The sequence below is a fragment of the Neofelis nebulosa genome, chromosome 2 (assembly GCF_028018385.1).
Source record: "Neofelis nebulosa isolate mNeoNeb1 chromosome 2, mNeoNeb1.pri, whole genome shotgun sequence".
Classification (NCBI taxonomy): Eukaryota; Metazoa; Chordata; class Mammalia; order Carnivora; family Felidae; genus Neofelis; species Neofelis nebulosa.
In genome coordinates this window covers 123,101,854-123,121,327 of record NC_080783.1, presented here as the reverse complement: position 1 = coordinate 123,121,327, position 19,474 = coordinate 123,101,854, and the positions used below count along the sequence as shown (strand labels likewise).

General features: G+C 47.5%; 1 protein-coding gene and 1 long non-coding RNA gene across 2 annotated transcripts in view; one reads left to right on the top strand and one right to left on the bottom strand.

Moving 5' to 3' along the window:
* The window catches only part of CASQ2 (calsequestrin 2), a 64,988-nt gene extending 50,435 nt beyond the window's left edge, over positions 1-14,553 (bottom strand). Inside the window, exon 1 of the mRNA XM_058716105.1 lies at positions 14,090-14,553. Coding sequence (XP_058572088.1) covers positions 14,090-14,323 — 234 coding nt within the window. The 5' untranslated portion in view covers positions 14,324-14,553. The remainder of the gene's footprint in view (positions 1-14,089) is intronic.
* A 1,975-nt stretch (positions 14,554-16,528) lies between these two features.
* The window catches only part of LOC131504127 (uncharacterized), a 61,743-nt gene continuing 58,797 nt past the window's right edge, over positions 16,529-19,474 (top strand). The window contains exon 1 of the long non-coding RNA XR_009257800.1: positions 16,529-17,568. This is a non-coding gene — a long non-coding RNA (uncharacterized LOC131504127). The remainder of the gene's footprint in view (positions 17,569-19,474) is intronic.

Sequence of the window (19,474 nt, the reverse complement as noted above, 5' to 3'; positions counted from 1 at the left end):
TTTAGTAGATAAAAACACCATTTGTTTTTTAAGTAAATGCACGAATGAAAGAGGAGGCTGCTTGGAAAAGGAGAGGCCCACTAGACTTTGAACAAGGAGGAGTGTGTGGCTAGGCAGAGGAGAGCAGTGAGGGCATCTCAGGAAGACAAAATGGCAGAAGTGGAGGTTTGGAGATGCAGACGTGCAGAGTGAGTGTAGAAGAGGCTGACTTACTTGAACAGAAAGCTTATTGGAGGGCACTGAATGCAGCGGTGTATTTAAGGTACACGAGAGAAAGAGTGTAAAGGATGTGAATATTAGGACGAGCAGTTCTGAGTTGGGGGTGTTTGGGTGAGAGAACGATATGGCTGATTTGAGCTTGAGGAGGGTTGATCTGAGGGCATAGCCCGGACAGACAGAAAGAAGAGTGGAAAGGAAAGGTGACCAGCTGAGAGGCTGATGCCATTGTCTGCATGGGAGATGACTGATCTCAGACTGAGGCAGCAGCAGTGGATGGAGTGGTGATGCTACAAGCGAAGAGTCCATCAGACTGGCCACTCTTCCATGGCTTTGGAGAGAGAAGGGAGGGAGACCACACAAAAAGAGGAGGCAAGATGACTCCAGGGTCTCCAGCCAGGGAACGGGGTGAAGGACAAAACAATGGCATCAGGAGGGCATGCCAGAACCGGAGGCAGGGTTCTCAGCTTGGATTTAGATGCAATGCGTTCATGGCAAAGTCCAGCCAAGAGCTCGAGGTGCCAAGCTGGCGCTCAGGGGGGAGAGGGCCCAAATGGAGTGGTGGAGGTGAGAGGTGGAAGTTTAAGGGTGGGTGGCATCTTCAGGGACAACAGTGGGTAAGGGAACCACAGGGTCAAAGACTGACCACCTCATAGGAGGCAAGAGCAGGAAGAGAGAGGAGCCTGCTCTGGAGGTGGAGAGGAGTAGGGGGCAGAAATCAGAGAAGGACAGGGAGCGTAGTGACTCCAAAGTCATGAGAGGAGAGTGGCTTGAGAAGAAGCAGGTGGTCGGTTCGAATATTGCAGGGAGGAGTCATGGACAGTAGGACCACCATGAGGTCTCCTTTCAGGACTGGTAAGTCACTGGTGACCTTTTAGAGAAGAGCTGGGCCAGGAGCCAAAGCACTGGGAGTTAAGCATTTGAGTGGGTGGCAAGGACATGTTAGAGCAGGTGTGGATCACTTGTTTAAGAAGTTTGCCCATGAAAGGTAGGAGAGAGTGGCACAGCAGCACTGGGGGGCACGTCGTGTGGGGCACGTCCCGTGGGCCTCAGGACAGCATATGCGGAACACCAGGGCCCCATATTTGTCCCTCCAAGTCCAGTCCCTTTGTGGCATGCCTCAACTCCAGGGACAGATTGAAGAAAGCTACATTCATACTGCATTTCATGGTCAGAGGGAAGGTGGGGAAGGCATGGGGTAACAGAGGAAAGACAGTGGCTCCATTAAAGGGAACTGAGTGTGTGTGGGGGATACCTTCTGCAAAGTCAAGAATCCGAAGGAAAGGGAGGACTGAGGAGCCTGGGGAAAAGTATCACTGATCTTTGCTCCAAGCGAACGTCCCTCAGGCCAGTCATTAAAAATACCCTGGCTGCAATCCTGTTCTTCCCATGTAAGCCAAGAAGCAAACTGTTTTCACCCACTGTCCCTGATACCATCTGGCAACGTGTCAAGCAATTCAACAACTGTGTGTCCTCCCTTGAAACCGGAGAGCTGATGTTTATCCCCGGTAATCTCCTGTCACTTTCCACCACCCTCAAATGAGGCCCGGGCTATGTATAGCCGGGCATTGCACGTGATGTCTCCACGCGGGGGGGGGGGGGGGGGGGGGGCGGCAAGGGAATGGAGCAGCTATTTTATGAGAGTGAAGTAAATATTGGGGCCTGTTGGGGCTGGAATGGGTGGCCTCTGATTATTGGGGTAAGAGGGGGGCTGTTGACTGTTTTATTGGCACCGTGAGGCTCTCACTTTGCTCAATGCCAGGGAAGAAACCCAAGGGCCAAGGCTGTGTGTTTTACACTCTGCCATGTTGAGAGCAGTATAGCAACTATAATAAAAGTATCACCCATTGGGTGTTTGTTCTATGCTCCAAGGCCTTGCATGAATTATCTTATTGAATCTTCCCCAAACCCACATAAGAGTAGAAGTTTGCAGGTGAGGAAATGGAGGCATAGAGAGGTCAAACAACTTGCCTAAGGCCACACAGTGCTTAAGTAACATAGCTGGGTGTCCGACCTGACACCGTGGCTCCGGAGCCCCGGCTCTCACCCATTACATTCTACTCCTGCACCTGGGTCTTAGAGAAACCCAGGCTCCAGTCATCAGCTGTGAGACTCTGAGCAGGTCACAACTTCTCCCATCTCAACTTTCTAGTCTACAGATGAGATCTCATTCTTGTAGAGGTTACATGGGAGCAAGTGCTTAAGGAAGGTTTGTTCCCTCTAAAGTCACTTGGGGCAACACCATGACATTGAGCTGGTAGTTAGTGAATCCGAGCCCACATCAGCATTACTTGGAGGAAGGTCTCGTGAAAACACAGATTTCCTGGGCCCACCTCAGAGTTTTTGACTCATCAGGTCTGGGATGGGATTTGTGACATGCACTTGCATTCATGACAAGAAATGCATCCCTGGTGACGCTGATGCTGCTGGTCCCAGGTCCACACGTTGAGAACCACTGCTTACAACGGTCTCTAGCCTATAATCACAATCTTTTATCACATAGCATCTTGCGATGTCCATACAGACTGAATGAGAAAGGCCAGGTTTTTCCCTTTTCACACTAAAAACACTGTTGCAATGGAATTTTTTTTAAAAAATGGCTTTGACTGACATGGGACCAGGCCGCGCCCTTTAACCTTGTTCTCAGTGGGGTTCTGTTGTGCCCCAGAGGCTGTGAAAATGACATCTGGCAGTCCCGGACCTGACCTCTTCTGTAGCTCCCTCCTCAGCCTGCCTTAGAAGGGAGTCCCACAAAGTAGTCACTATGTTCTGGAAGCCAGAGAGAGACTAGCCCTTTTCTTTTTAAATTTTTTTTAATGTTTTTATTTATGTTTGAGAGAGAGAGAGAGAGCGCGTGAGCACAAGAGGTGGGGGACAGAGAGAGAGGGAGACAAGAATCTGAAGCAGGCTCCAGGCTCTGAGCTGTCATCACAGAGCCTGACGCAGGGCTCGAACTCATGAGCCATGAGATCATGACCTGAGCTGAAGTTGGACGCTTAACCAATGGCGCTCCAGAGACCAGCCGTTTTCTAACTAAAACTTCCATAGTTTGGTGCACCTCATCCAAAAACAAACAAACACACACACAATGCAAGAGGTGCTTCAGCTGACGGAGAAGCTTCCTAAAGATAAAACAATGAGCAGACCAGGAGCTCTTTGACTTGTCGCTCCCAGAGCGCGTGGTGAAAAGCAGAAGAGAAGCCTGTTGCTGCTTGGCTGAACCGTATCAAATGTCTGACCAGTGCCTGTTCTGCTAGCTTCTGCTAATGACAACAAATAGCATGGATATCCAAAGCGTGGGGACAGCAACATGCTCTCACGTACCCAATAGTTTCAAGAACAGCCCTTTGTTGTGTGCCAAACATGTGCCAGTCGCCTTACACATCCCCTTGTTTCTCTTTGTAAGAGCTCTGTGCTGAAGGTATTGCGGTTTCTAATTTTACAAAGGAAGGCTGGAGGAGTGAAGTGACCTGCCTGTGGTCACACACTAGTGCAAGGACTCCAACCAGGTGGGTCTAACTCCGAGCTGTGTGCTTCTCTGCCAGGGGATATTGAGGGCTCCCGTTTATGTGTTGTGTCCACTTTTTTCTTTGAGTCTGGGGGATGCTCTCATCTTCTTCATAAATAAATCGGGTGAGTGTGGTCAGATCCGTTTGGTGTCCTGAGCCAACTTGGCCGTGTGTGTCGGTGTGAGGTACAGGCAGGTGAGCATGTGAGGGAGTACCTGTTGGCTCGCCTGGCCCGCCTCCATGCCCAGCACACAGCAGATGGTGAGGAGAGGCCGGTCTGGCGTGGGGCACCGGGCAGCAGGCAGGCACTCCTGGAACAGGCTCTGCGGGCACTCAGAAGCGGGTCTGGCCGGCCCAGCCCAGCACGCTGCAAGATGGCGCACTGGCCATCTTCCTGCATGGCTGTCCAAACAGAAATGGCTTATCTGGATAAAATCACATCCAGTTTTCAGAAGAGGGAGCCTCTGAGGCTTTTTTGTACAGACTCAGTACTCTGGACGGCTGGCTTTCTTGGTGGAAGAAGTCATTTTAGATGCTAAGGCCGAGCTGTCAATTATACAAAAATCCTCCACACCAACCACTGAGACTCAAACTACAGGAGAGTGGGGCTGCTGCTTTTAAAGAAAAACCGAGTGATTCTGAAACATTTTATTTTTGACTTTTTATTTTACTGCTTTATCTTATGATAGTTTTATAGTGGTGACTTTCATGGTATCTCACGTCTCCATTTAAACATGTTTAACTTTGGGAGAAGGTCTACCTAAGGGATTTGATGGCCAGACTTGAGTAACATAGTGAGAGAAGAAACTTCTAGTGGTTTAGAAGTTCTGAGTCAACAGTGTGTTTTCCATTTCATGAATCTCTGTTCCATCTCTATGTGGAAGGAAGAATTTCACTGTCGTCAACTCAAGCCATGATCTTTTTTTTTTTTTTTTTTTTTTTTTTTTAATTTTTTTTTTTTCAACATTTTTTATTTATTTTTGGGACAGAGAGAGACAGAGCATGAACGGGGGAGGGGCAGAGAGAGAGGGAGACACAGAATCGGAAACAGGCTCCAGGCTCCGAGCCATCAGCCCAGAGCCTGACGCGGGGCTCGAACTCACGGACCGCGAGATCGTGACCTGGCTGAAGTCGGACGCTTAACCGACTGCGCCACCCAGGCGCCCCCAAGCCATGATCTTATAATAGCACTTCTGTCTTTCCAACATCTGCCCCTGGGAAGTGCACAGCAAACTCTCATCAAATATTTGGGCGGCACTTGGGCTCTAAGGAGATCTGCAATTTAAGAGTGGGCATGGTTATACATCGTGGGAGAGAGGACTGGCTTTATGTGAGGGTTTGTTCCCAAAGCCAAACCAAAATAAGCCTGACCTCATCCAGTTTTACAGAGGGCAGCAGGTGCAAGTTTGGAGAATGCCATTTTTGGGCAGTGAACAGTTGGAAGAAATACCTGAATCCTGTGTGTGTTGCTATTCTCTGCCCACAGTTCCCACATCATTCCATCTGTAGATTTACTCGACTCCAGCAACTTAATTTTGCCTTCCTCTCCTGGGGTTTAGGAATGCAATCATGGGGACATTTGCCAGTGCTAAATAGGTTTGAAGGCAGGGTCAGCCTCACAGAGTCCAGAAGTTTCTGCCCATGCTGGATATATAGTTGGGACTGAGAGTCCTGTGGTTTAAAAAAAATCAGTTTTACCCCTATGTCAGTGGGATTAAGCAAAGATGACAAACAGGTCCTTGAATCTGACAGAGTCAACCTAATTTTATACTATTCCACTCAATGCTTTTTTGGAATAAATTTAATGTTAGAAAGAGATCAAGGACAAATATATTTTCAATATAGGCAACACATTTATAATTGCTTGCCTTTCCCTCTCTTTCCATCCATCCATCCATCCATCCATCCATCCATCCATCCAGTGTTTTCTGGATTTTTATTAAATCCCAAGTAGGTGCTAAGCATTAGCCCATTTGCTCACACGGGTCACTTTGGTTCAACATAATCCAATTGTACAATTAAATGTTGCTCAAGCATGGGTGAGAATCCAGAATACAAGCTAAAGACTCTTGTCCCTTTTTAAGTTGGCCTTGCTTACAAACACAAAGCAATCCCTTTCAGCTGTTCCTTGGTTTAGAGGAAGGAACATGTCATTTGGAACCAAACAGACATGAATTCAAATCCTGATACATGCTCTGCCATTTTATAGCTTTGTGACCTTGGGCAGTCTACTTTCAGGATCAGTTCTTTGCACATGATGTGAACAAACGTTGTTAAGAGTTAAGTAAAGTAACGTATATAAAGCGCCCATACTGGGTACGCTTCACGGTAAATTCATAACAAGTGCTATCTCCCGTCTCCTCCTTCTCTTCTGTTCACTTAACATTCACTCAACAAACACCACTGAGTGCCCACCATGAGTCAGATGCTAATGTAGGTGCTGGCATACAGCAATGAAGAGAACATTTTGCCTCTGCCTTTGTGGATTTAACATTCTCTAAGGGCGTCATACAACGGGCAGCGTGCCAGCCAAGCTCTATGGAGAAAAGACAGAGTAGGGAAGACCGGTCAGAAGGAGTGCTCAGAGAGTGATCTGTGTAGGAGGTCAGGGAAATAACTTCTTTCATAAGATGCCATTTAAGCAAAGAACTAAAGTTCTTTGAAGGTGAGTTCTTAGCATTAATGAAAGAACATCTTAGCTGTAAGGGGCCATGCCATCTGCATTTTGTAAGGAAGCGGGTATGAATATCTGATGGATCAATGAAAGGGTGAATGTTTCTCTTTGGGGAGCCATGGGCTAAGTTTCACATTATAGAACACTCACGAGTTTGCTATAACCAGTTTTCTCATAGTTTTCTGTTAAACATGGTAACACCCTAGTATCCCCTCTTCTCTAGGGTTCTCTGATTTGTCATTTCTTGGCAGAAAAGGGCAACGCAACACAGCAACCCAATCGATGTTTTTCGTCTTTTGAAGGTAAATGCTGGACCCTGACTGAAGATTACTTTCTGATCTGACCTTAGAAAACCCTGTAACTCAAAGGGAAACCTCTCAGGTAGGGTAAGGCTTCCCATGAGCCCAGTCATCGCCTTTTAAGGAGGTCCAAAGTTTCAATCACTGACTGTCAGAGAGGACAGTGGGAGTGCACTGGGAGGCTTGGGTGAGACCCAGAGCAGATTTGAATCCCTACAGCCCCAGTAGCCAACTTATCCCAGCAGTTCAAACCAGAGGTGTGCTAACCAATCCAATCGCACTGGAGAGAGGCAAGAGACAAAGGGTCAAGCAATGACAACACGATTCTGGTCATCTAGAAAATTTCTCTAACCCAAGAGGCCAGTACTATGCTTTGGAAACTTTCACATGCCTATGAATCACTTGGGAAATGCCATTTAAATGGAACCAGCACCCAGGTGATGTCACTGGAACTGCTCTGGGTGCCACATTTTGAGCATCAAGTCTCAAGTGCCTGTAAACTTGGCTGCACGCGAGAATCACCCAGGGAGCTTTTAAATTCTGTAGTACATAGATATCATCTCTTACCTCATCATCAATGAAATCAGGATCTGGGAGGAGAAGACCCAGGCACCAGTATTTTTAACAATTCTGTGGTGATTCCAATATGCAGCCAAGGTTGAGACCTATTGCAACCGGCCAAGAGCACGGTCTAAATTTCGAGCAACAGGTGAAGAGAATTAGCAGTTGATAAGCACTGGGTATATATTTCAGACCTTCAATTAGGCATCCTACATAGATGAACCTCCTAAACAGTAATCAGCATAACCAAATGATAATACCTGATACGTGTACAGCTTCTTATAATGTTATGAGAAATTTCCATTCATCTGCTTTCATTGAAGTCTTCTCATTCACTGATAGAAACTACGCGACTGGTTTAGCAGAGGAGCAAAACACGGGGCTCATCTGTGACTTGCCCTGGATCCAAAAGCAAGTGTCCGGGAATTTCAGCACATTGAACTCCAGTTGTCTGCTTTTCCTGAGCATGGCTCCCTCAACTGAGGTCAGGTGTAAGGGGATGGCCATGCTCAGAAAGCGCACACGAGAGTCACGTCAATGACACTGGGCGCACTGCCGGGTCTGAAGAGGTTGTGCTCCCAGCCGAAGATATTTCACCGATGTGCAAATCGATTAGGAGACTAGGTTCTGAATAGAGAAGGGAGCTCGGTCTGTTAGGGACCTTGGTAGACTCAGAGCAGCAGCAGCAAGAGATTTGCTTAAATAGTGGCAGAACCCAGAGGCCGACATGGCCCAGGATTCTGATCCTTGATTCTGCTACAGATGGTGGAACCGGCCTCCCCCAGCCCCACAGGGCCTCATGCATAATCTGTGCCAGAGTCACCATCTAAAATTATTGGAAAATAATCTGCTTACCAGTCCTGGAAAATTGGTCATAACAACAGGCTGTCTTCTTCCTGGTGGATAGGCCATTTCCAATAATTTTATGTGACCATCCTGCAATCAATACCTAAGAGGGCCCAGGACAAAGCCACTGGGCAGATTGTGTGCGGATGGCAGCAACTTTCATGTGGTGAGTGGAAGTCGGACTTCCATAAGCAGGAAGAAGAGAAGGTCCCCAGAGGGGGACACAGAGGAGCAGCCTCGGACCTCACACCCCAGCTGAGGCCTGTTGAAAATAACAGGAATACCAAGTCAACCTGGCATGAAACTACCAGGATGGTGTGGCTGTTCCTGCAGGACCCTGGGCTGCCTGCCCTAGGGACTGCCTAAGGGACCTAGCTCCCCCTCAGCAACTGAAGCGGTTTTCACTGTTCACAATGAGGAAGGCACAGCTCGTTCATCACTCGTTCACTGGCTCATTTGTTCATTTATTCATGCTAACGTTACCCAGAGTCTGGTAAGAGCAGTGGGTATTTGGTGAATTAATATTTCTGTTCAGGGATTCACGATACTTATTTTCATGTTCCAAATCGTTCAGTAACTTGCCTGAGAAGATCCCCCAAGGCTTCTCCTAATCCAATAAATATATATCGGTTATGGGTTGGCCTGTTTGCATGCTCCCACAAAACACATGTACACACTTAATAGTATCAGCTTTGAACATGAGGGGTGCCTGGGTGGCTCGGTAGGCTGAGTGTCTGCACTGTGACTGAAAATGTGGAAGGGGTCTAGTTAATAAATGGTGTTGGTGAAGAGGCTTAGTGCATCAGGCACAGACTTGGCAAAGCCCGGGAGAGCAGAGGGAGAGCTGAACATGGGGAGGGGGTGCTTCAAGAATCTGTGATCATGGGCAAGCCACTCGTCCTCTCTGGGGCTTAGCTGCCTACGAAAAAGCAACATGGCACCGTGTCACAAATCCCGAGCTCTCTGAAAGTGGCCTGGTGTCCTCAGTCTGTGAAGTGATAGGGTTAGGCTGGGGCCGTCTAAAATCGTGACTCAAGAGTGGAGTGCGGACTGCAAGTTGCCGGTATTTGTGAAGTACTTCCTGTTTGCCAGAAGCTGTGCTCTTGCCAAGCCACCACCGCCGTCTCCACGTCACCAACATGGAGCCCGAACGCAGAGGGGCATCCTCCTTGGGAACGGGGCCCCAGGTCTACCTGACTCGGAAGCCCATGTTAGAGCGCACCACTTCTCAAGTATTTCGACCCAAGACAGATGGGTGATGTTGGAGGACTTTCTGTGACACCCTTTCTAGGGCGCGTGATAGCAGCAGTAACTTGCACGGCAGTTTCAAGGGAAGAGTAGAAGCAAGAAACAAAAGGACAAGGAGGAATCAAAATCACCGGGCACGTCCTCCTCCTGTGCCTGAGTCCGGTGAGGCTAACAGAATCTGGCTGCTGTGGTGTAACTCAGTTATGGTCTGGGCTGAAGCTGAAGGAAACAGCATACAGCATGGCAACTCCCTTTATAATTGTGTTGACACCTCAACAGGAAAATGGGGGAAAGGCACTGAAGAATAATTCATGGGAGAAAGAAATATAAATGGCAGATAATTTTATGGGAACATTCCATCTCGCTAAAAATCAAAGAATTTTCATTAACACTACAATGAAAACCTCAACAGACAAAGATTTTTAAAACTGAAAATTGTGTCAACATCCCCAAATGGACAACTTATCTTAAGAATATGCATGGTCATACCATGGAGTGCTAGGCCAGCCTTAACATTGTTTGTCAAGAATATTAAACTCTTTCGTGACACAGAAATACAATGTACTGAAGTGAAAAAAGCAGGAAACAAAACTGTAGAATCGGTATAAACCCACTGAAAACTGTACGTTTACATATAGACAGAAAGTACGGGGGAGAAATCTATCAGAACGTGAACCGTGTTGCTTTCTGGGTGGATGCTTTTATTGCCTTCTTTTTCCTTTTCCATATATTCCAACATTTCTAAGTGAGCGTGTGCTATTTTGTGGATAAAATGCCCAACCAGGAAGCGGGATTCCCAGCTGCCTGAGTCCTGTCACTACAAAGCCACGGCTATGAAGTAAAGGTTCAGAACAATCTAGATGGTGTTCAAAGAGAACGTTTCATCGAACATGGCATCCATTCAGCCAGCCTCTACAGAACTTCTCTATAGAACTAGCTACCACGCACTGCCCCTGGTGCCCTCCAGAGCCAGACCCTGGCCAAACTGGAAAGCAGTTTGAGCTCGGTGTCACCTGGTGACATTTAATTTGCCCTTTTTCTGCCCAAGCTTTCAGTGACTTTCTATTCTTTCCCTACTCCTCTTCCCCCTTGTCAAACCGTGTTCCCGCACGGGACTCAAACGTGGTCAGATGCAGGTATAAGTGACTGGCAACATTTTAAAGGACTGCTACTCTCAGAGGGGCTTAACTGTGTTTGGAGAAAAATCCTCCCCTAGAGGAATGAGACCCTCATGGGCAAATTTTAGGAAAACTGGGTGGGAAGATCCCCGAGGGCTGCCAGAATCCTTGCTCTTGCGGTTCCCTCCCCAGCCCTTGCTTATTGGCCTGGTAAATTTTCCTCGTTTTCATAAACCAGTTCTTCCTTGTTACACCTTCTGTGTCTCTCCCTGGGAAGCAGGGCCTTTGCTCTTTGTGCTCTGGGAGTACTTTCTAAGTTGCTCTACTCTTAACAGTGACCCCATTGCACTATAGTTTTTTATTTGCCCTTCTTCCATAATAGGTCAAGAGCCACCTGAGGGTCTCATTTTCCTGTGTCCACAGCATCTATCCCAAGACGCAACCTCTAAGTAACAGACAGATGACTGATTGATCAGCATTCAAGACCCTGAGTCAGGGAGTGACCTGCTCACCCTGTGGAGGGGGATGTTTCTGGGTCATTTTTCTTGTCATCCCTTAGAACGGCAGGCAAAATATACACAGATGACCATAGTTCCTCTGGGTTTTTAGCAGAATGGGGTGGGCCTTACATGACAGGTTATGAGCTCCTAATCCCTAAAGATGTCTCAGGTGTTTCAACTGGGGGATAGCAACTAATAACGGTAGAATGAAATCAACTTAATAGGTTGGAATCAATATTTTTTTTAATGAAGACAAACAGAATAGACTAGAACAGAAAGAATAAAACAGAAGACAAAAGAATTTTGTTAAAAACCCAAGTATTTCTCCAAATAATAATTAGTATTGTCCCATGAAATCTGTGTTTCCGTTGTGTATGTGTCCTGATTACTAGGTTGTGGTGAATTATGACACAAAGATACCAGAAGCCACCTTCCTGAACTGGCTGGAGGAGAGGAGCCAACTGTCCCCTGCACTGTCCGCCCATGGCTGAGACCTCACTTCCTGTGGACATTGGCTGGGGGCTGCGTCCTTGCCTCTTATCCCCCTAAAGCCACCGCGCTGGAACAGGCAGCATACTTTCCTTCATGCAGGTCTCAGGTCCAGGGAATTCAGAGGACAAAATAACTGTTTTGACTATGAAGAAAATGTAGAGGCTTAAATCACTCTCTTTCTACCCATGGGATTCCTGGAATCAGTTTTGTCCTGGACTCTGAGAAAGAGCCTGCACCTGACAGGGACCCCCAAACCCCCCCCCAAACCCCCCTCCACTCCCACCCCCCACCTCCATCCTCACTAAGGGAGCATGGTCTCCTGCCTGGTCGGGGCATCTGCATAAGTAGTGCCTCCCTCCAGGGCTATGCGCTTCTCAACCGTGAGTGTGATACAGCTGGCCTCACCAGGTCTGGGCCCGCGGCAGAACAACTCTAAGGCAGACTCAAAGCGATCCTCAACAGAGTATCTAGCAGCTAACTGAACACTGTCTCATTTGGTTCTAGCAATATTGCAGTGCAGGGGCTAAGACCACCTTTGCCTGCACTAGTTGGGTGACCCTGGGCAACTTACCTTCTCTGTGCCTCAGTATCCCCCTGTAAAATGGGGATGGGAACTGTACCTATGTCACAGAAATACTGTAAGGATTAAACTAGCTAACATATACAAAGTGCTTAGAACCGTCTCTGTAAACAGTAAGCATTCACTAAATCTTAATTATTGTTACATAATTATCTCTTAAGCATGTATGATGTTTTTTTTCTATATTTATAGATGAGAAAATGAGACCCAGAGGAATTAAGCAACCTGCCCTATGTCATGTGCCCAGGAAAGGCAAAGCCAGAATATAAATCTAGATCTCCCAACCCCAAGTTCTGTGTCCTTCTTCCCCTAAGGATGCCCACCTCAGCTTTGGCACCCTGCAGGACATCAACTATGTCCTATGGGTCTCTGCCAGGCACTCTTGGATCAAAGGGGCGTGAAGGGATGGTGAGCCCAGGGGAAAGTGCCTTCTCAGGGCCCTAGGTCTTTGCGGGAGATACATTCTTGGGGGAAAGTGTGTGTACATGTGTGCATGTGTATGTGTGTGTGCACATGTGTTTTAATATGATAGGGCATCAGAAATGGGAAGTCATTGCTTGTACTGGCATTCTTTTTGAGTTCCAGGCTGCCAGACAGTGATGAGCATATAGGGTAGGATCTTTATGCCTTCAATTAACTTTTTCAGTCTCTCAACAACTGAGTATGGCAGTTTGAGACAGAGACAATGATATGAGCGAGGATTTCAGGGGCCGAGTAGCAGCTATGCTATACGTCCTGGTTTTTTTCCAGCCTGCAATGTTCCCATAGATAGCACAAAGATCTAAAAACTGTTCCTGCTTTCTCTTTGCATGCAACCCACAAGATGAACGTCCACTTGCAGCCCCCAGGATAAGCCTGAGACAAAACATAATGGTAGTGGTGATATTTTTTAAACGCTTAGTTTTTTGTCAACCTGAGCTCTCTGTAATGACCAGACTGCCACATATAAGTGCTCTGAGAATAGGTGCTTGTATGATGATCGGGAGACACTTAGGATTCTGAAGTACTTTAAAATATCCAACATATTTGACTATACGTCACATGGTTTTCATGGAGTTTATTTGAATCTTTTTTTTTAAGATTAAAATCTATATGAGTTTCATACATGGTAACTCTCGCAATCACAATATTTGATTAAGCTGAGCTTTCTGAAGTGCTAGTTAACAAGCTGCTGTAATTCTCAAATGTCTCTTTCCACAGGTTTGTGCCTGGGCTGGGCACGGGGCTGATAAGGGATCTTGGTGACTACTAGAATTCCTGGCACTCACAGGTGCTCCTGAAGTGTAAGTGACCTTACACTGTCCAGGAGGCGCTGCAGGAATTGGCCCTGGAGCCCTCACCAAGGATTAGAGGATGGGCCCCACAGTGCCAGGCTTAACAGACAGGCCATGTAATGCAGATAAAACAAGAACTGACTTCAGCATCTGCCCTGAACTCACACCAAGAACTTTCTGAGGCAAAAAAAAAAAAAACAAACCCTCCCGTTAATTAGTGAACATGCAGCTAAAGATCTTCACACATGTACACTGTGCAATGTTGACTGAACCCAGATCACAAGAGACGAAGATCACTTAGTGATATTCCCCGGCTGACCCATGGAGAGAAGCAAGGTCAAAAGCCTCCTGTCTCTCCAGGATTGCGGCAAAAGTTCAGGGAGCAGAGGGTGGGGAGTTAGCACACCGAATGAAACCAAAATCGTCTCTGAATTGCATTTCACCAAGCCACTTAACCAAACTTTTAAAATTATCTCAGAAAAATAGTTGCTGGGACTATTGCCCTTGACAACCTAAGAGGACCATCGTGGGACAGGTTTTAAATCAGACCCATGCATTGTGCAACACATTCGACTGTCCCTATTTTAGGAGTCAGGCCCCACCCTGCGTTGTTCACACACCCCAGCTTTGCAACAAAAATATCTTCAGATTCACATGACTAAAATGCAGCCGGACTTCAGGACACAGTCTCTGCTCCTGCGTTCCCACATCCCCAGGCCGCTGGCCAGCCCGTGCTTGCTGGGACAAGGTGGTCAGCATGCCCCCTGCTTACCTCCAGCACAATTTCTTTCAGTTGGAACTGTTTCTGCGCGACTTTGTCTGAAGACACGGGCTCGTGGTAGTAGAGGCAGAGCAAGTCGTATTTCTTCAAAACCTGCTTGAAGTTCTTCTCAGTGAGGCTTACCACGCGGTCCTTGCCGTCATACGTGGGGAAGTTGAGTCCCTCTTCTGCCCTGCAGGAGGACAGCAGGTAGACCCCCACGATGAACAGGTGCGTTCTCTTCATCTGGGAACGGTTTTCGTTTCACTTTCCCAGAAAGACTGAGGGCAGGAAAGTGGCCGGAAGACTCTCAGAGGTCTGGTTGCAAGAAGCGGGGGAGCAGAGAGGCAGATTTGGTCCCTCCTCTCTATCCCTCCTGGGCCCGGAGGACCAACTCTCCACTGCCTGGGCTCCAGCTACTGGTACTCCTGGGCACAGGACACAGGCGTGCGGAGACTGAGGGCCGGGCCGGGCCAGGCCCCAGATACCTCGCATAACTGGGCCCAGCCCCTGTCTCATCAGGAACTCCATTTTTAGGATGCAGTTGTCTCAGGCTAAAAATAAATCATGCAATGAATAAAAAAAAAGTTAGCTATGACACTGTTGAGGGATTCGCTGATACAGTTTGTCAGAGGGGTAGCAAGGGAGGAGGCAGGAGGGAAGGAGGAGAACTCGTGCACAAGGAATAAGGAGGACAGCAAGGTCAGGGAAGAGAAACTCAAGAAGGAGGGAGACAAGATGAGAGGGGAGAGAGATGGGACCGTAAACGAGACAAGCTAGTGGAGACGTCTGCATGTACACAGGGCCACCCAGGCCTCGGAATCGTTCAATTAAGGAGAGAAGTCAGCCTGTCCCCTCTGGGTGGGCTGCCTGTCCCCCTACCTACTCACTGCTCACACAGTCCAGTCCAGGCGGACTTCACGTTCTGCACCTGCCTTTCCCTGCCCCCCATCCTCTCTTCTTGGGAACTGGGCCCTGGGTGGCCTCTGTGCCAAGCTCACATGGCCCTGACAGGCACTGGGCAAGAGATACAGGGACACCCTCCCTGTCAGACCCCCGCCCTGGGGCCTCAGTGCCTCTCCTTCCACCCCTGCCCACAGCTGAACACTGCTGACACCAGGAAAACCCATCTCCATTTTAAAATAAATTTAAAATACTTTAAATAAAGTAAAAGTTCAACAGTCTTCCTCAGAAACTCTCTTAGATTAAACTCTCTTAGATTATGACAGACCATCTCTGTTATATCTCTTTTTTTACCTTAACCCCTAATGTGTCATTTTTGTCCCTTTCCTCTTCATTAGAGACAGACTGGTACACAGAGTCCGGAAGTTGGACAGATGACAGTTCCAATCCCCGTTCTGCCTTTTAATGGCTGGATGCACTTTGAGGCGTCACTCACTCTCTCTGGTTCTCAGTTCCTCCCCCTGCCTTGTCACATGAGGATAATTATGACTATATTGTAAGGTTTGGAACACAGAGATGGAAAAGCATTGTACAAAGCAGGTGCGTGGTAGCTATTATACTTACTTCATTCTCACTGGAGATGGTGGAACATAGGTTATTATAAGACTTGTCAGTTTCTAATAATAGTGGTTTGTGAATCCTTTCCGGTCCACTTTCTCCTTGAACCAAGCAGGCAATTGGGGCAGAGTTGATAAGCGCTCATTTCACAGGTGAGCTAACTGAGATTCAGAGAGATCAGCAACTTGTCTGAAATAGCCTTCCTAACTGCCAGTGTGAGGATTCCAGGTGCTGCTGACTGCTTTAACTATGACTCAGGGCAATTTCTTAAGTGGTTCCTCGACCATCCTTTCTGGTCAAACAACAGCCCAGTCATGTCTTTCCACTCCTTAGAGTGGTCTATGGCTCTTAAAATTTGGACCAAAGTTTTGTCTTCCTTTGGTTGGAAAATCAGCTTTGGAAAGAGTGAGGACTCACTCATGCACAACATTTATAGAGGATTGAAGGAAAAGAGGTTTGTCACCCTACTCGAGGAAGACCAGGCCCCTCCTCTACATCCAGAGGGCCTTATGCTGAGAAGTAGGGTGACAAGGAGCTGTCAGGACACTTTCATGTCCAGGAAGCCAGGACCTTGGAGAACCCATCAGTGACAACGTGAAAACCTTCAGTTCTTTCTAAAGGTGAATTCTCTCTGCTTTTAAAAATGGAGCCAAAAATAGCCATTCTAAGGCGTGGTTAACTTTCCAGGTCATTGGCAAGCACCAGAGATCTCTGCTTTCTTTAGAAAATTTCCCAGGAACAAGATTTCTGAGTGAAACAATGTATGTCTTGTCTTTTCCAGGTCAGTTTCCCAAACCTGTTCCCATTGTCTCAATCTCACGGGGTTACCTTTATTTAGAATATGCCCCACTTTTCTTAATATGAAAGGTTTTTAAAATTTTACTGAAAAATTTGGAAATATTTAAAGTCAGAGTCTTTGAATTTCTTGACTTGAAACTGATAAAAAGTACCAAGGAAAAGAAATACATTTGGAAAATGTAGTTTAAGCCTTCAAGTCTGGCTTCTGACCAACTGCATGTTAACAGAGAGAAGCTCTAGTGTGGAAAGTTCCAGTCCCCAGATCCTGGACTCTACTGGGGGCTTCGCAGCCCAGCCCCGAGGACACATGCTGTAGAAATCAGGTTTCTCACTGTCCACGGTCTATTTTTTAGGTACCAGTCATTTCTCTGGCTGCTTTTATTTTCCTCTTTTTGTTTTTCCTTTGCATTCTTGCTCACCAGCCTTAATTAATTCATTTTGTAAACAGGGAATGCTTCTGGACATTTGAGTCAATTTTGTATCTATCTACGAAATCAGCCCTCTCATTCGGGTTTTTAGCTGCTGCCCCAGTGTGTCACCCCCACACACTCCTAGTTTGTGATTGTGCAGAAGTGTGTGTATCCTTATGTGCCTGTAGCAGTATTTTTGTTTCGTTTTGTTTAAACCGGAAGGGATAAAACAAAACAAAACAAAATAAATGCAAATAGATGTTAATTATTATCACAATGCAGGCCCGTTGTTCTTGCCAGTTCTCCACTTTGTGAGAGGGCCCTACCTACAGTCCTTTAATCTAATCTAACCCCTTTCAATTCTTTATTCTCGTCAGGTGCCAGAATGATTTTGCATATATTATTTAATTTGATCTTTACAATAATTTATTTCACAGATTAATCAGAACTTGAAGCCATGGTCTTCCCTCCATTTGTTAATTATATTTTTATTGGGCATCTTCTACTTACCAGACACTTCTCTGGGTACTGGGGATTGGTCGCTAACCTGATTTTACATGAGTTTATAACCTCGACAGACGATGATCAAACAAGCAAAACGTAAACGCGGGGTGTGCACACGCATGCGCAAGCACATGAAGGTGTAGGTGCGCGCATGCGTGTAAGCCTGCGCGTGCGCGCATGTTGTGTGCGTACGTAAGGGCAAGTACAGGCACGTGCTCTGAAGAATAACGGAGAACAACGGAGAGTCCGAGACCGTGGGTAAGTGGAGGCACCTTTGGACGGGTGGTTGAGGAAAGCTCCTCTGGGAGGGGACGTGGGAGCAGAAGAGAGGGGAGCCGCGAGCAGGCTGCCCAGGGGGAAGGCGCGAGCCTCCATGCTCCAGACCTGGGGGACTCCACCAGCGGAGGGCTGTGTCCGCCTCCCCCTTCTTCTGCACTCAGACTGCACCTCCCAGTGAAACATGTGGACGGGATCTCACCTGCACTGGAAGGTCTACAGGGCAGAGACTCCGTCTGAACGACCCGGAGGCAGCCCAGCGAGAGAGCTTCGACAGGCGACAGGCGGCCGAGGGACCTGGGTTCGGGGCTGGTCTGACGCAGCCTGGCAGTGCGACCTCGGTCAGGACTCCTCCCTCCCCTCTTGGCCCTCATATTCCTCATTTGTGGGGGGAAGGGTCAGACTCACTGGTCTCCCCTGGTCCCTCTTTGGCTCTCAAATTTTTAAATTTGCTGAGGCTCGTAGAGGATTTTCTTTTACCAGGATAGGACTTGGCACAGACCTCAGGTTTGAGAAGTTTGATGACTGACTGCCTGCGGAGGAGGGTTTGATGGGCGTGACTCTGGACAAGTCCGGGCTTATCTTTCTCCCAGGACTTCACTGCCTCCAAAGGTCCCTTCTTTGGCTAAAATACTCCACCCCGTGGATAAAGCGGAGCACGGCATCTTTCTTTCTTTGATCCGGTTCTTCCCTCCCACTGGGCTGGGCCAGTGGCCCCGGGAAGTCAGCCTGCTGGCCTGATAGTCCCAGAAGCGCTTGTGTCTAGGGCCTGGTGCTCCCCGCTCTCAGGCTTCCTCTGGTGGATTGGAACAGGCCTGAATTCAGGCCGTCCCAGGAGCCTTCTGCCCAGCACCAGGAAACTCCTACTAAACAGCACCGAGCAGAAAAAGACTAGTGCTGGTTGAAAAAGAGCCCCAAAGTTTACCAGTAATAAGTCCAAGTTGTAACTAATGATACGTCGTCAGGGAAACGCCCAGTGTAGACCCCTGGCTGACTCACTGACCTTACACAATAGTTCTCCTTGGAAACATTTCTACCCTGGGGATTTGTTTCCCCCAGGTAGAATGAACCTTAAAGTAGCCGTATAGTAGCAGATTATTGTTAACAGTAATCCTCAAAATCAGCCTGGCCTGTCACAGTTCTCACTAAATAGTCATTAAGTAAATTGGAAGCACTTAATTTGTGCTAGGCCTTATTTTAAATTTTTTTTTCAACGCTTTTTTATTTATTTTTGGGACAGAGAGAGACGGAGCATGAATGGGGGAGGGGCAGAGAGAGAGAGGGAGACACAGAATCGGAAACAGGCTCCAGGCTCCGATCCATCAGCCCAGAGCCTGAAGGCGGGGCTCGAACTCACGGACCGCGAGATCGTGACCTGGCTGAAGTCGGACGCTTAACCGACTGCGCCACCCAGGCGCCCCTAGGCCTTATTTTAAAGTACTTTACAGGGGCACCTGGGTGGCTCGGTTGGTTAAGTGTCCAACTCTTGATTTCAGCTCAGGTCATGATCTCATGGTTTGTGAGTTTGAGCCCCACATCAGGCTCTATGTTGACAGTGCAGAGCCTGCTTGATGTTCCCTCTCCCTCTCTCTCTGTTCCCTGCTTGTGCTCTTTCTCTCTCTAAATAAATAAGTAAACTTTAGAAAATTAAAACAAAAAGTACTTTACAAATTTAACTCATTTAGTCTGAATGCTATGAAGTTGGTAATTTTAGTATCCCCGTTGAACAGATGGGTAAACTGAGGCACTGGGAGGTTAACTATAGGTGTAATTATCCCCATTTGACAAGGGGGGGGGGAACTGAGAATCAGAGAATGAGTGATCCTCGAAAGTTTATTCAGCCATTAAAAGGCAGATTGGACAGAAACTCTCATCTGTCCAGCTTTCT